Raw genomic sequence first — 15,311 nt, 5'->3', positions numbered from 1 at the left:
GATTAGTGGGTCCCGGCGTGTTGTTAAAACTTATGAGGTGTCACCGTAGCTGCTTTATAGTGTACCCTTACGGCTAGTATACAACTTCGATAAATGCGGCTTCTAACCTAGTGAAGGGCGATCGAGGAACGTAATCAGCTCTCGCTTATCTTACCCTGATCTAGCTCCTGTGTAAGGTTTTAGCGTCTCCATTGAATAACGCACCCTGGCCACCCCAAATCACCATACAAAATGCAAGATTTCTCAACGTCATATTTCAACGCTTAAGGCTAATTATATCGTCTTATAGTATCTAGTGTTAAATATATAACGCTAGTATAATACTAGGTATTTTTATAAGCTCGAGAAATATTTTAGAGAGTGATAATCGAGATGTATATTGTTATGTCGCTCGATTCGTGCGTATTTTTGGTAATGTAAGTAAATAATCGTTTTCTGAATATATTAGTTATGGTAAACTATTTATGAAACTAGGGAATTATAGCATACTAAGAATAAAGTAAAAAATTCCTCTCGTTGTTGAGATATGAACAGCTCAACAATCGCGTTTAGTATGGTGGGTGGCCAGGGTGGCCGTTGACTACGTTACCTATGGACACGTACGTAATACATACAGTAGGATCGAAGTCTGTTAATGGTACAGATCGCCGAAGTGGATACCCGATGAAGAGGCTAACGATTTGCTTTTCCGTGTAGAAGATTTAGCCTTTCCACCACATATCATCAAGACCAATATTTCTCCAAGAAAAAGCGTCTTCCTTCTGCTATCCAATTCTCATTCCAACCCATTTCAACGTCAAATAGATGCTCCGCAGGTAATAGATCAAATCTGACTGGGCTGGCTGGAGAAATCTCTTTCAACCGTTGTACAAAATTCGATGAACAAAGAGGAGGGGCCTAACGAAAGCATCCATAATTAGCATGCAGACATCAAGGATTACAAAAGAGATGACTGACCAGCGTGTCATTCATCCCATGAATTATCCAAACCGGAATAATACCAGTCATTTTTCCTTCTGGGTTGTTGTGTTGCTGTGTAACTTTTGCTGCCATCCTCTTAACCATATTGAACATGTCTTTATTGCCTCCACCTTTTCCCCTGAGCAACCGGCTAAAGTAGCACTGCTGTGTCATGCATAGGAACAGCTCCCACATCTCAGGAGTCGGTTCTTGCCATGTCCGTATGCTGCCCGATTGATGTACCTTCTGCATGTATTTCCTGATTAATATTTCGGCCTGCCTGGGTGGAGGTGGTCTCATGCCCATAATGGTCCTAGGACGCGGGATCCTGAGCTCGGGGACATCAAGATCAAGTGGCGCATATGTGGAAATGACAGCCTGGATGACAACTTGAACATCCGTGCACCCGCTTATAGCTGCCTCTTGGTCATGCCCGGTCCCACCAGATAGAATAGATGATAGCTCAAGGCCCGAATACACCGCCAGAGAGCCCCCGGAGCTCTCCCCGCAGCACAATATCCGCGAGAGGTCAGGAATAACCCCCCACGAATGTTCTTCCGCAATTCGGAGCAGATCACACTGCACCCAGCGCCAGAAATGGTCCACATCACTGAGGATATCGGCCATGCTGGATTCGGGAAGGAGTCTATAGTCGGGGCGAATAATGATCGCGTCATGGGCTTGTGCGAGGTCCAGAAACCATTGTGCAAACCAGGGCTCATAGCGGCGGTGGCCCAGAATGAAGCCACCGCCGTGGAAATGGACCATCACTGGACATTTCTGCTTGTAATTGGAGCGAGATAAGAAATGAGTTGGAATGAAGAGCGTAGCGTCAAGCGAATGGTTTTCCACGACGCGGTAAGGAAGATCCAAGAGGGTGAAGGGATCGAAACGAGACATCGGCATGAAATTTCTGAATGTTTTGCGCTTGAATATAGATTGTTGTCTGGAAAGGAGAAAGAATAAGAAAGAACGAGCCGGCAAGGAGCCTCGGCGATGATGCCAAGCTCACTTTGCGTGGTTTGAACCGCGAGAGTCGCCGGAGCCGGCGCCGCAGTTAGTGCCCTGGCTCTAGGAATCATTTCCAATGCCTAATTTTCGTATTAATACAGCTGTAGAGTACGCCTGGACATGATCCACCTGGGCACCTGTCGATCCCATAAGGTGGAGAATGTGGAGCCATATCTTGTACCTTCTAACTTGATCTTCGCACACTGCCAAGAATCATGATTCAATACTGTAGTTCGCTAGACTTTGAATATCATTGGATACTATGTGGATTTCAAATGTTGGCTTCGATTTCTTGGTAATCTATGTAATGCGGCCATCCAGCACCTACAAGCCGTATTTCCAGCCCACATAACCCTCAAACAAGGAATATTTCCGCTTTTCAGATGGCAGCTCTCCCTTCACTGCCACGGGTCACATAGGGCTATCGAGTTAGCACGCGAAAGGTTGAATCTTCCCAAAGATCACATTTTTGGCTGCGTTTGACAACGTTGGAAGAGATCATCCGACGACCAGGCATACTACAACAGATAGATTGATTGAGCCACGGCCCTTTTTTTCTCAACGTACACTTAGTGCACAATCTACCTTTGTGAAACAGTGATTCCTCTTCCGTTAACATTCAGTCTTGTGCCATGGCCATCAGCAAACCCAGTCTAACCTTCAACCCACTGCACCCCACATTTGGAGCCGAATGCAAGGGTGTAGACTTCTCTCAGCCAGTGTCTACAGACACCATTGACCATATTCGCGCCGCGATGGCCAAATATGGAGTCCTGGTCTTTCGCAATACTGCCCTCGACGATACGAGCCACACGAACCTGGCGCGTCAATTCGGCAAGCTAGATGTTTCGACGGTGGTGAGGAACTCCGGGACGCTGTACCGACTCGGTCCCGAAAGTCAATTGACTGACGTTGGGAATGTGGACCAGAATGGCAATATCGAGTCAGTGAATAGTTTACGAGCGCAAGCATTCCGGGGAAATGGTCTCTTTCACGTGGATTGCTCCTTCAACCACCGTCGAGCGGGATATTCTCTCCTCCGCGCCCACCAGTTGCCTCCGCCAGGGAGTGCCGGCGGGACCGAATTCGCTGATACCCGAAGCGCATATGAGGATCTGGATGATGACATGAAGACTCAGATCCATGACTATGTCTTGTGGCATTCTATACTGCATAGTCGAATCTTGGCAGTTCCGGATAATTGGATCTTCAAGATTGTCGACTGGACATTGGACATGCATGGTCTCCGTCGTCTTCCCTATCTCATTATTTTAGTATGTTACTACCTTTCTATACCGAGTCACAAAAACTCATACTTATCTGTGGCTGATACCTTGTGCTCATCGTTTTTAGTTGCTAACCATTCGCTTCCTGGGATTTTGGGTTCGCCTGGCAGACACTACTATGGTTTCAATGTGCTTGTTCGGCCTACTCCGGCTCCTTCTGTTGCGCCTGGCACCGCGTCCCTTAGTTGCGCGCGCTCCTCATCGTCTAGTACAAGTACACAAACCGAGCAGCCGGATAAACCTGTACATTGCGGCGCATGCATACCGTATAGACGGGTGGACCAAATCAGCTAGCAAACCTGTGATCGAGGCTTTAATGCAGCATGCAAGTCAAGAGAAATATACTTTCAAAGTGGATTGGGAAAACAACGGGGATATGATTATATGGGTACGCAATATCGAACTATCCGGTCTGCTAGAGCAATATCTGATGCTCATTTCCACAGGATAACACGTGTGTAATGCACCGATCATCCGGAGGCTCATACCAGGGACGGTATGTCCGCGATATGCGAAGAGCGACCGTCTATGACTCTGCCTGAGCGCCTAGGTGATTTAGCAGTATCAATACAATCGTATTCGCGGCACTGAGTCAAGCATATTGCATGTGGCAAAGAGGAAAACACAAACTCAAGTTAGACCTCATTTGTACCTGATTTTCTTTTCTTCGCGAAATTCCTCTCTCTCTACTTTTTTTCCTTTGAGTGTTGTGAAATACTATTGAGCAATTCGGAATCCTTCTGAGGTCTTTGGGAGCATATGCAGAAGTATAGTCTTGCAGGAGTCTCGCAACAGGCCCACAGGTAAGACCTGTCATACATGCACGACCTACTGTGGGAGAGGAGACAAGCGTAAAGAAATGACCTCCGAAGCTTTTTCCGAGTAATAAAAAAGCGGTCAGGACTGAGAAGGTCAAGGAAGATCTCCTCAAAATTACCGCTAGCGACGACTGGCGCTGCTAGCTAAAGCGATGGTGATAGGAGCATCGTCGATCTTATCTGAACAAAATTTGGAATTTCCAATTGGCCGATCTAGTCCGATGCAGCTGCAGATCCCTCAGGAGTCTTCTTGTAGCCTGTTCTTTGGCCACATGTACGAGATGATTATTAGCAAAGTCTGAAAATGGATCACTTAGGCAGTAAGCAACTTCTCTTAAGTTTCCTTCCTCCAAACGAGACCAATTACTTTCTGCATACTTAAAATTTTCAGTCGAGTTATCACCACTGGATTGCTGGCGGTTATTTGTGTGAGAATTCCCATCATGGCAGTCGGTGATAGTTATCTGGCTCTGATGGCCTTCACCATCACGGAGGCCTGTTTCCTCCATCGCACCTTTGTCACCCACGAGACCTTCCGCGCCATACTTCTCAGCTTGCTTGTCGTCAATATTGTTCTCAAATGCCTCTATACCATATTCATTTGGCCGTTCTTCGTCAACCCGCTGCGTCATCTGCCAAAGGTTCCGGTCAGTATTACTCCGCGCGAGCATTATCAAAACACATCAAGAATCGCTACTAAGAAATGATTCGTAGGGCTTCTTGAGCAATCTCAAGTTCTTTGACTTCCCCCGTAGGTGCAGGCCACTCCTCTGGATGAAGACCATCCCAAATGAAGGGCTAATCCACCTGCACGACATCCTCGGCCAGTCTTATCTGCTTGCCACCAACCATCAGGCCCTGGCAGATGTCATGAGCACAAATGTCTATGACTTTGAGAAGCCCTGGCGTGCGCGCAACTTCATCGCCCGCATCCTGGGCTTTGGTCTGGTCATGTCTGAGGGCGCTTCCCACAAGAAGCAACGGAGGGCGCTGACTCCGGCTTTTAATATCAAAAAGATTCGCGCCATGTACTCCCTGATGTGGGGTAAGACCAACCAGCTTTTGGAGGAGATGGAAAAAGAGTTGAGACTTAGTCCGATGCAGGGGACTAACCTGGCTGATGGGGAGGGTACGCTCGAGATGGGGGTGTGGGGGAGGTATGTGCTGTCCTATTCCCTCTGGCCAAATGTTTGCATGAATTTTTGGGTACCCTGGTAGGTAGGTAACTTGGTACCTATCTGCTCATAATGAACTGTGTAGGGATTCATACTATACTGAACTATCTAAAACCTTTCATGGCACCTAAAAAAATAATGCAAATGCTTGATCAGAGGGGGGAAATTGTCGCGATGGTTCGGCATACTGATGATGTTTCTCTAGTCGTTTAACTCTCGATATCATCGGCCCTGCTGCCATGGGAAGAGACTTTCGCTCGCTACAGAAAAATGACAATCCTGTGGCGGAAAGCTTTTTCCGTCTTCGTGAGCCTAGCTTCGAGAAGCTGGTGTTTTTTGCCATAAATTTCATCTTGCCACAGTGGCTGGCGCGGCGTTTGCCCTTGCGCATGAATAAAGTAATCGACAACGAGACTAATTTCCTTCGAGATCTCTGTCAAGATATTGTCAGCGATAAGCGACAAGCCTTGAACGTATCTAAGAATTTAGTCAAGGATCTTGAGGCTGATATCCTTGGTACGATGATGCTAGGAGGAGACTTTTCGGACGAAGAGCTTGTGGATCAGATGTTAACATTCCTGGCTGGGGGAGTAAGTTTCACTTTTAATTTTCAATGTTCAAATCGATATGTGATTGATTACATTGTCCAGCTAGTTAAATCAACATTATGATATCTGCTAACTCCAACGCTTCTAGTACGAAACCACCGCGCGTGCTATCACATGGGCCTGCTACCTACTAACCCAACGCCCACATATCCAAGAGCGTCTCCGCTCTGAAATCCGGGCAAAGATCCCTTGCGCCAACAGCTCAATAACTTATCAAGACCTCGAATCCTTACCTCTACTAAACGGTGTCTGCCAAGAAGTCCTACGCCTCTACCCCACAGTCCCCGCAACCCTTCGAGAATCTATACGCGATACTGTAATCGCTGGTATTCACATCCCTAAGGGCACACGTGTGATCTTGTGCCCGTGGGCAATTAATCGAGCCCCAGTCTTCTGGGGCGATAACGGCGAGGAGTTCTTGCCGGAGCGGTGGATCGACAAGGACAAGAATGGTAACTTGGTGCCGAACAACCATGGTGGTGCATCAACCAATTTCGCGCAGATTACTTTCCTACATGGTCAGCGGTCGTGTATTGGGAAGGACTTTGCGCGTGCGGAGCTGCGGTGTGCGGTGGCGGGTGTGGTTGGCCGGTTTTCATTTGAGATGCAGGATCCGAAGCAGGAAATTCATATTACTGGCGCGTTGACGACGAAGCCTGTTGAGGGGATGCATTTGCGGATGCGCCGGCTTGATGCATGGTAGTCACCAGTCCGGCTGGAGTCACCTGATGTAGATGGATGGATACATTTTTATTGCCTGCCCACATTCGATGTCGTTTCAAAAATCGATTCTGGACTATGGGTGGCGATTTTTCCCAGGACTGGGGGGACTCATAGAACCGTAGACCCGATAAGTTAACTTCGCTGGATGAAATCCTGATGGGGCTTACACATGCAACTTTCAGAAAGACTGTGGAAAAGATGGCATATGTATTTTTCCGAGAGACAGTAACCCAGATTTTGACTCCCTCAATTTGAACTGAGGCTGCAGTAGACTGTTGTGTCCAAACGGTGAAGGCAACGAGACCCCAAGGAGCGGTCGTAGCAAATAGCCCGGATTGGCAATTTCGGATATCTAGAGTATTCTTATCCGTCGTTCGTCGGGGGATTCTACGCTCGGCCGTAAATATAGCTATAAGAAACTATACTATTATTAGCCTACTCCTATTTTAAGGACAAAAGGAACACCCCTTACTCGTCGTATCTATTTACGGGCATTATCAACTGACGCGGCGACGGGCGAATAGCTCGAAGTATTAATAAAGGCGGCGCCAGTAATCGTTATACGACTAAAGCACTTTCCCTCGTGATATTTTAAATATCCAGGCGAAAAAATTCATATATATTGCTTAATCCTCTATAGGAAGATAGTCTATATAGTCCTCGTTCGAGTAAATATAAAATCTATTCCTGTAACGGGCCAGACCCGCTTCTCACTATATGGCCCTGCCATATAGCCGCTTTCCCCACACGCTTCCGTTCCGCCACTGCCCTAGGGACCCGAGTGTATATGTGATGGCAAAGTGCCAAGAGTCGATGGTGGATCATGAAATTGTTCAGCTCAACTATCTCCTGTAGGGAACTATCTCCTGTAGGGACCCCTATTTCTACCAGTGTTCAGCTTGATCCACTCCTTCCCTACTTCAAGCTTTTTGTAAACAGCATGTTGGCCTAGTCAGTATTGAATCAATTCGGCTTCAGCCCTTCACAATTGCCGCTTATTACTTCCTTATCATGAGGCTATTTCCGAGTAAGGGTAAACTTACTTTCGCTAATAGGTAGCGTTTAACGACGGGAATACCTAACAGCGTCTTTAGCTTAAAGTTTAGAGGGAGCTATCTAAGACTATAGAAATATTCTAGTCTAGCTCGAGTTTCCTCGTAAAGGATAGGATCGGTCTAGTACTAGTGCTCTTTAGCCTAAGCCTAAGTGTTAAGGTATTGGCCCCCCCCCCGGAGGCTATTCACACTTTTCGGCCTGAGGCCACCCATGAGGTTGGCTATGACGCACCAGTTCGGTGATCTCTCACCCCCCTTCCACCGCTGTTTCGTCGGAGGAGTAGGCTGTAGGAGTTAGGATAAGGAAAACATAGGAAGGTAGTAAAACATCTTATAAGCGCCTAACTAGGCTAGGCGAAAAGAGAGGGGACCTGGATTTAGCTGCAAAAGGGAGCCATTTTCGGCGTCATTTTGGTCGCTAGTAGAAATGTGAGGAACAATTAGTGAAGTAAAGCGGCAGCATTAGGACCAGAGGATAACTAACAGTACTAGTTGAGTGTAGAATAGTGGGCGGTACAAGGTGGTGGGCGGCCAAGCGACGGCTCGCCGTCCAAAGTTACGGCTGGAAAGGCGGCCGTTTCTGGCGCCAGAGGCTGTCATTTTCGGCGCCAATTTCACAGGTCCTCAGATTCTAGTTGTAAATACCCACTTAGACAATCAGTGTGAATTTCATCCTAGATCATGGATCTCGGATGAATGAGGCTTCTGGGGTTCTAATTAATGAGCCATTCAGTCCAGACGCATTGATTTGTCTGTGATCATAGTCAACATATAGAGTTTTGACCAGCCTTTCCTATTTCATCATAGTGTTCGCCTCGTCATTTGTGAATGGCCGAGCAGATCGCCAATTCTGCAAAGATGCCAGTTAGTCAGGACGATTGTCAGAACTACGACCATTTAGACACAAAATCATGCATGGATTCGACCCCATGGCGAGAAGACCGGATCGATCAAACATACTCCAGGCAGGCATCTCTCTAACCCCATAAGAAGATCCTTCAGCAGCTTCTCCTATTAAAGATTTCTCGTAGCCACAAATTACCTACGGTGACAAAAACAAAATCGATCGGTAAATCTGGAGCGGTTTATAATGTTCTAGCAACGTTGTTTATGCATGCGGCTATCGTTCCCAGAAAATCCCAAATTTGTTGTTTGAGGCACAGCCTGAAAAGAAGGTACTACCGAAGTAGAAAAAAAAATTTCATACGCTCTGTCAGGATCGACTTTAGTTAGTCCTTAGCTCGATCCTCAGTACCTTCGCTGTGTGGGGAAAGTCCAATTGTCTCGATTAGGCAAGTCGGAGGGTATTCATTGATTTGCCGGCCTGGGATTCGTAGGCCTTATTTGGTTGATAAAATAAGTCTAATTTACAGTTAGCCAATGACGGCCGTTAGTCGACATCTACTTGCAAGGCTTATATCACGATCTGGCTGTTGAACCATCTTCATTCCGTGGAAACACTGCCTACTCCGCATTAGTTGGAGAGAGCGAACGCTATTGCTAATGGCAGCCGCTGCCATTACGTGAAGAAAAAGGGTGCGCGACCCACTCGATGCCCCAAAACGAGCGTTTCTCCGCACGCGCGCCTTCTCCTCACGAACTTTTCTTTTCTCCTCATTCTATATCACGTAAGCCCAGGGCTGGTTTGAAATTCATAACTCAATTCTCATTTCTTTTTCCTCGTTATATGGCACCGCAAGTATATTCTCAATTTTGACCTTCTATTTCATATCTTGGCTCTCTCGCAACACTCTGATGCCGCCGTCACGTCTTTCTCGCCTTCCGCCGTGGATCAGCCACTGGCTTGGCTATCGTGCCGAGACTCCGAAGCCACTGGCTACTTGGAAGGTCGCCGCATGGTCCTTCATTACAGCTTTCTGCGGCCTCTCCGTTCTCCAGAGCATTTTCAACTATTCCCATTACTTTACCTCACGTCATGTGCCTGGCATCATCGCCTCCTATGTGAGTTTAAAATCTATTCATCGTCTGACTCATCAACCTGCCTGCATTGACCCCCTCGATTGCTGACTGGCCCGTGTTGGAACGTATAGGGTGCATCCGCAGTTCTCGTATTTGGCGCTATTGAAAGCCCGCTTGCTCAACCTCGCTCCTTAATTTTTGGCCACTTCTTCAGCGCATTGATCGGTGTTTGCGTTACAAAGCTATTCAGTCTGATGCCCGACCAAGCCCGCTTTGAATCCCTGCGCTGGCTCGCAGCCTCATTGTCAACCGCTATTGCCATTGTTGTGATGCAGCTCACTGGAACTACCCACCCACCTGCCGGTGCTACTGCCTTGCTCCCAGCCACTAATGATGAAATCTGGAATCTCTCATGGTACTATCTACCCGTGGTTCTGCTTTCCTCTACTATGCTCATGTGCTGCGCTCTGGTGTTTAATAACAACATGCATCGGCGGTATCCGACCTTTTGGTTTACACCACCTACACCGCCAAAGCCTGCCCCTGGCCCTGTTCCCGGAGCGCCATTGATGGTGGAGCCAGCATCCTCAGACGAGAAGCTGCCTAAACACTCAGTATAGTATGCCGAAGACTTGATCACTAGCGACATCTAAAGACCTACCGCCGGAACGTTATGCCTGGGATCCCCTGGGTCACCAATATATGTTTCCTGGCAGTGGCTGTCACTCCACCAACGGAGTGCTGACAGACGAGTATACTCATTTAGGGGTGCTAGGGTGATTTCCAGGAGAATAGAGAGAGGGTATACAAGCTTCAATCTGGCACAGATCCTGAGTCAATCGCTCTATCCTAATGGCCATGCTATTCTTCACCTGTGGCAGCTAACGTGTCTGGATCCACGCTCACCGCAAGGATATTATTACCGCATCGTGGAGATTGCCATTGTATATAGTTCCGGGCCTTCTCCAAGATTTAACATAATTCATGAATAATTAATGTTCTCGTCTCGAAGTTCTGAGAGGTTCAAGTGGTCGGTTGCGGACAAGCGAATGCTTGACACGACTCAAAAATATCATGTATAGAGTGCTATGTAGGCCAGCTCGCTAATGTTCAATTTCTCATTGACAATAAGTCTAATCACTTTCTGTCATATCAACCCTTTCTATGAGGGGGTTTGGAATCTCTAATCAGCTTGATACTTGATCGGCACTTCAAGAACGTGGGGCCACCGACAATAGCCGTTTAGCATGACTCAGTGGAGTCCAAATGTTTAATTCGATCTGACGTACGTAGTATGGCGGCTAAGTGTATAGCAACGGAATATATGATAAAAAGCAGAGCAGTCATATGCATCCTTTCCTCTATAGCATTATTGGGGCGATACATCACGATGGCGCACAAGAACCTTGCCACTTTGGCTCTCCACGCGGACAATGATGTCCCTCAAGAATCGGATGTCGCTCCCCCGATCCATCTCAGTACCGTTCCGTTCCCTAAATACCACAGAAAACGGCGAAACAGCCGGACCTGCAGTGCGTCGAAACTCCTGCCGCTGAAGGAATTTGCTCTGAGATGCTTACGTAGCCGATGAGTAGGTTGGCGATTTCGTCTACTCGTGAACACACGCTCCAACACGGACGCGAGTCGAGACAGTCCTTTCAGCACTCATTCGAGGTCCAACATTGACCTATGCATCGGGGTTGGCGGCAGTGAATGCTTACTTGCTTTTCCTCAAACCAAAGCGCGTTGCGATTGGCAGTGGATATTATGGGAGTCGCCAAGTCGTTGAGCTGTACCAACAACTGACTGGATTTCAAGTCATCGGTCTTGATGATCTGGATGCATTGCGAGAAGGCGACGTCGTCCATCTTGAAACACCGGTCAACCCCACTGGCGAAGCAAGCAGTATAAGTATGGAGGTATGGCTTGGCCTTCTGAGCTTGCGAACATTGGAACTGCGCGTGCAAAGGCAAAGTGAGAATGCGACAGAGTTAGTGCGATGGATTGACGAGTGTCTTCAAAGTGAAACCGACAATGTCGTCAAACAGACTGTCGCTGCAATTCGTCATGCAAGTCCGCAGAACGAGGATATGCATTGGCTCTGCCAGCAGATGCCGAATGGAGTCGGACCCGTGTTTGCGCTGTAGATGAAGACTGAGGGGATGAGTCGCCAGTTGACTGAATTACTCGATTTGTTCCAACATGCAACGAGCCTTGGAGGTGTCGAGAGCCAGATTGAGTAGAGAAGGCTGGTTGACCCGTCTGCTAAACCGAATCTTCTTCGCGTGAGTATCGGAGTCGAGCATGTGGACGACTTGAAAGCGGATCTCCTTCGAGGATTTGAAGAATTAGTTAAGTGATTCTACAGCCGTAGTGGAGGTATAACCTTCTTGGATGATGCCAAATGTTTACATGCATTGTGGTGTTTATCTAGACTGGTGTGCTCTGTGATCAACTGAGCTCAAATAGCTCTTATATGCAAGTGTCAAGTGTGATTATAAAATTCAAGCTGTACAGTGCTTCTCCTCGCTCTACCTTAAATGGCGATGGATCTCAAAGCCTAAAACTACATGGAGATCTCCGAAAGTGACGAGAGTCTCGAGAGATGGGGTTGCCATGGCTTCCTATTGAGATACACTTCCAGTTTTTGATACACTCACCTACCCAACACCTCTTCCTCCCCCCATACCTTCCGCGTTCTCTATCTCTTACCTGAATTATCCAAGTCTTGATTGCTTCGTTCTACAACGGAATATCTTCAAATCATCAACTCCAGGACCTCCTCACACATACCAAAATGCCAGTCCCCAGGCCCTCTACCGATCCTACCGACGACGATAGCGCCGAGATTGACTATTTCCCACTGAACGCGGTCGAGAAGCTTGAACGCTACCGAACTGGCGGCTACCACCCGCTGGAAATCGGGGACACCTTGGGTAAACATTATCGCGTCATACACAAGCTGGGATTTGGAACGTATTCGACAACCTGGCTGGCGGCTGACAAAGCCTCCGGAAAGTACGTCGCTATCAAAGTCGGTGCTGGATACTCGAACCCACTCGAAATGGATGTGATAAGATGTCTTCAAATGTCCCCGAACTTTGACGCAGACACGATGAGGTCTGTGATTCCTCCAGTCTTGGACGCGTTCGAGACCCGCGGACCTAATGGCAAGCACCCTTGCTATGTTACTACTGCGGCTGGTGCATGTCTAGAACGCGCAAAAATGAAGTCTCAAAAGGTCTGTTTCGCATTAACGTTGCTCGAGCGATGGCGGCTCAACTTGTTACTGCTGTGGCGCATGTTCACGAGAAAGGCTATGTTCACGGGGACGTGAACTTGTCGAACGTGCTTCTTCACCTGCCATTTGACATTAATGAGCTTTCGATCGAGGCTATCTACGAGAAATACGGAGCACCGGTGTGCACACCGGTCGTACGCGTGGATGGCCAGCAACTCACTTCTGCTGTACCCCGCGACTGCGTCCAACCAGTCTGGTTGGGGAAGACTAGCGATGAGATAGCACTTCTCGAGGCCAAAATAGTGCTCATCGACTTTGGAGAATCTTACATTCCTTCACTTCAAGCACGGCACGAGTCAAATGCCCCATCCGCCTACCAACCCCCGGAAGCTCTTTGGGACACCCGAACACCAATGACATTTGCTTCGGATATCTGGACACTCGCGTGCTCATTGTGGGATCTGGTTGCGTGGTTCCCATTGTTCAAAAGCTACTTCTCAGCGCAGGACAATATCACCGCTGAGCAGGTTGCCACACTAGGAAGACTACCTGTAGGATGGTGGTCCACTTGGGGGAGAAAGTTTGATGCTCAACGTAAACGATTCACCCTGGAAGGGAGGCCGATGCAAGCGGTGCGGTACCCGGACATGGAAACACGGTTTGAGCATGCAGTACAACAGCCCCGAAGAGATAGGGATATGGAGGCAATGGGAGATGAGGAGAAAGAGGCCTTTCTCTCCATGCTTCGATCGATGTTGGTGTTCCGCCCTGAAGGACGGGTCACTGCAAGACAGGTGCTGAAATCGGAGTGGATGGTCCGGTGGGCTATTCCTGAATATGAGAAGGTTCGGAGCGACTCGGTTCGGGGGGATTCTGCAACTCATACAGCCCCGAAAAGGGTGTGAATGCAGCACGGTGGCGCCGAGTCAGGCAGCATGTACGTTTTGACATTTACTTGATAACTTAATGTATGATTTGACCGAGTTCAATCTTGTTGTATATAGAGGTTATACATGGTACCAACCCCGAGGGTCGAGGACTTGCATCTCATTGATAACACAGAATTCCCCAGGCTCTGTGTTATCAGGAGACAAGCTAGCCCAACGGGCTATCCGGTTATGAATCATCCTCTCCTTGAAACGAGGGAAAGTCGTCCAGCGACGTATTCTGTTCAACCACAACCCTTGCAGGATTGTCTTCGGAGATAGCCAATTCAAAGTGGGATTCACGGCCACATAAGCAGCAGTGCTGTAAGCAACGCGAACAAGAGGATTGAGATAGACACCATGGTGCGCGGAAAGAGGATTATCTGCATGAATGAGGCAACACTCAGAGCCCTCGAGGTAAGAAGATGCCAGAGAATCCGAAATACCTCGGAAGCGAAGGGGCGGGTTCGCCAGGAAAGGCGCGACAGGCATTGCCACTACATCAACATCAGTCAGTATTTGTATATGTAAGTCAAACGGGGATATCATACCCATCCCATTCCAGCAACTTTTCACCGGTACTGGTAGCAAGTTCTTCATCGCATAACGCGATGAAGTTTCGCGAAAGAAGGGCCAGGTAGGCATGACAGCCTCATGGCCGTGAGAATCGCGGAGAGCAAATGTGTCATAATAGTACGGTGGTTTAGAGAAATCCAAAGAGCAAGCTGCAGCATAGTCCCCATCATTCGTATCGAGGAGCTCAAAGACATCATTTGACTAGCCCGCTGGTCAGTACTATCTAGAAGACTTCAGAGAATTGGCATCGAGCCTACGAACCGTGAACACGACATCATTGAGAAACAATATCTTATCGAAATGTATTCCCTGCTTCGCCAGCTCGTGCAGCGGTTCCAGACTATAATTTCGCACGCGCGACAAATATGGAATCCGCCTGAGCTCCTTCTTCCCTTGCGGCGTCACAACCCACCCCTCGCCCTTGGGTGGCGCTGCTATTTCATCCTCATGTGTGATGGGAGACAAGGTAATATTCCGCGGTACATTGAGACGCTCGAGTTCCGCATCAAGCTCGACCAGGGCGCCTTTGGTATTATCATAGCTGCCACTTTCGTAGATGCTGATATATACGTTATCCGGGCCCAATTTCCAGGCAAGCTCGGTGATGGCCTTGCTCAGGTGGCTTCGTAGAATGTATTCATTGTTCCAGTTGACCATCGCAATGTATATCCTTTCATGGCGGCGGGGTTGTTCGCGGTAGATGATGTCTGTTGCGGAAATGCGGCGTAGGATCAGGTGGAGCTCGACGAGATTCCAAGCTATGAAGAGGATAAGTAGCGAGCGCACGATACGAGTTCGGACCAGCGTCCGGCGCAGAGTCCGCGGATAGGATGTCAAGGGGTTCTTCATAAGGAGTGGACGTTGCAAAGGGCGACAGCGTCGTTAGCTGGACTGGGATCGATTCAAGATACGGAGGGGTGTTGCATATTGTAGAGGATGGTCTGGTCGGATATGGGCGGAAAGAAGAATGGGGAGGAGAAGAGGAGGATGCTTTGTGCCTAGAAAATGCCCA

The 15,311-nt window shown here is 48.2% G+C and overlaps 7 protein-coding genes across 7 annotated transcripts; 5 read left to right on the top strand and 2 right to left on the bottom strand.

Annotated features, from left to right (window-relative positions):
• Positions 1–930: 930 nt before the first annotated feature.
• N7458_003379 (alpha/beta hydrolase) lies at positions 931–1,860 on the bottom strand (the record flags this gene model as incomplete). The annotated part of the gene is made up of 1 exon (XM_056906762.1): positions 931–1,860. One exon carries the CDS (start codon positions 1,858–1,860, stop codon positions 931–933), a length of 930 nt encoding a protein of 309 aa, XP_056770869.1.
• A 743-nt stretch (positions 1,861–2,603) lies between these two features.
• On the top strand, positions 2,604–3,799 carry N7458_003378 (TauD/TfdA dioxygenase family protein; the record flags this gene model as incomplete). The annotated part of the gene is made up of 3 exons (XM_056906761.1): positions 2,604–3,245; positions 3,325–3,645; positions 3,704–3,799. The coding sequence occupies 3 exons, from the start codon at positions 2,604–2,606 to the stop codon at positions 3,797–3,799; spliced, it is 1,059 nt and encodes a 352-aa protein (XP_056770868.1).
• Positions 3,800–4,518: 719 nt separating this feature from the next.
• On the top strand, positions 4,519–6,561 carry N7458_003377 (cytochrome P450; the record flags this gene model as incomplete). Its single annotated transcript, XM_056906760.1, has 4 exons — positions 4,519–4,722; positions 4,790–5,232; positions 5,456–5,840; positions 5,947–6,561. 4 exons carry the CDS (start codon positions 4,519–4,521, stop codon positions 6,559–6,561), a joined length of 1,647 nt encoding a protein of 548 aa, XP_056770867.1.
• A 2,830-nt stretch (positions 6,562–9,391) lies between these two features.
• Positions 9,392–10,176, top strand: N7458_003376 (HPP family protein; the record flags this gene model as incomplete). Its single annotated transcript, XM_056906759.1, has 2 exons — positions 9,392–9,598; positions 9,688–10,176. The coding sequence occupies 2 exons, from the start codon at positions 9,392–9,394 to the stop codon at positions 10,174–10,176; spliced, it is 696 nt and encodes a 231-aa protein (XP_056770866.1).
• Positions 10,177–10,946: 770 nt separating this feature from the next.
• On the top strand, positions 10,947–11,703 carry N7458_003375 (uncharacterized protein; the record flags this gene model as incomplete). Its single annotated transcript, XM_056906758.1, has 2 exons — positions 10,947–11,088; positions 11,219–11,703. The coding sequence occupies 2 exons, from the start codon at positions 10,947–10,949 to the stop codon at positions 11,701–11,703; spliced, it is 627 nt and encodes a 208-aa protein (XP_056770865.1).
• A 650-nt stretch (positions 11,704–12,353) lies between these two features.
• Positions 12,354–13,702, top strand: N7458_003374 (kinase-like domain-containing protein; the record flags this gene model as incomplete). Its single annotated transcript, XM_056906757.1, has 2 exons — positions 12,354–12,759; positions 12,798–13,702. The coding sequence occupies 2 exons, from the start codon at positions 12,354–12,356 to the stop codon at positions 13,700–13,702; spliced, it is 1,311 nt and encodes a 436-aa protein (XP_056770864.1).
• Positions 13,703–13,804: 102 nt separating this feature from the next.
• Positions 13,805–15,148, bottom strand: N7458_003373 (glycosyltransferase family 69 protein; the record flags this gene model as incomplete). The annotated part of the gene is made up of 3 exons (XM_056906756.1): positions 13,805–14,220; positions 14,275–14,500; positions 14,561–15,148. The coding sequence occupies 3 exons, from the start codon at positions 15,146–15,148 to the stop codon at positions 13,805–13,807; spliced, it is 1,230 nt and encodes a 409-aa protein (XP_056770863.1).
• Positions 15,149–15,311: the final 163 nt, after the last annotated feature.

Source organism: Penicillium daleae (assembly GCF_028827525.1).
Source record: "Penicillium daleae strain IBT 16125 chromosome Unknown utg000002l_segment0_segment0, whole genome shotgun sequence".
In the NCBI taxonomy this organism is placed as follows: Eukaryota; Fungi; Ascomycota; class Eurotiomycetes; order Eurotiales; family Aspergillaceae; genus Penicillium; species Penicillium daleae.
The sequence above is the reverse complement of the archived record's forward strand: the minus strand, read 5'-3'. Positions and strand labels throughout refer to the sequence as shown.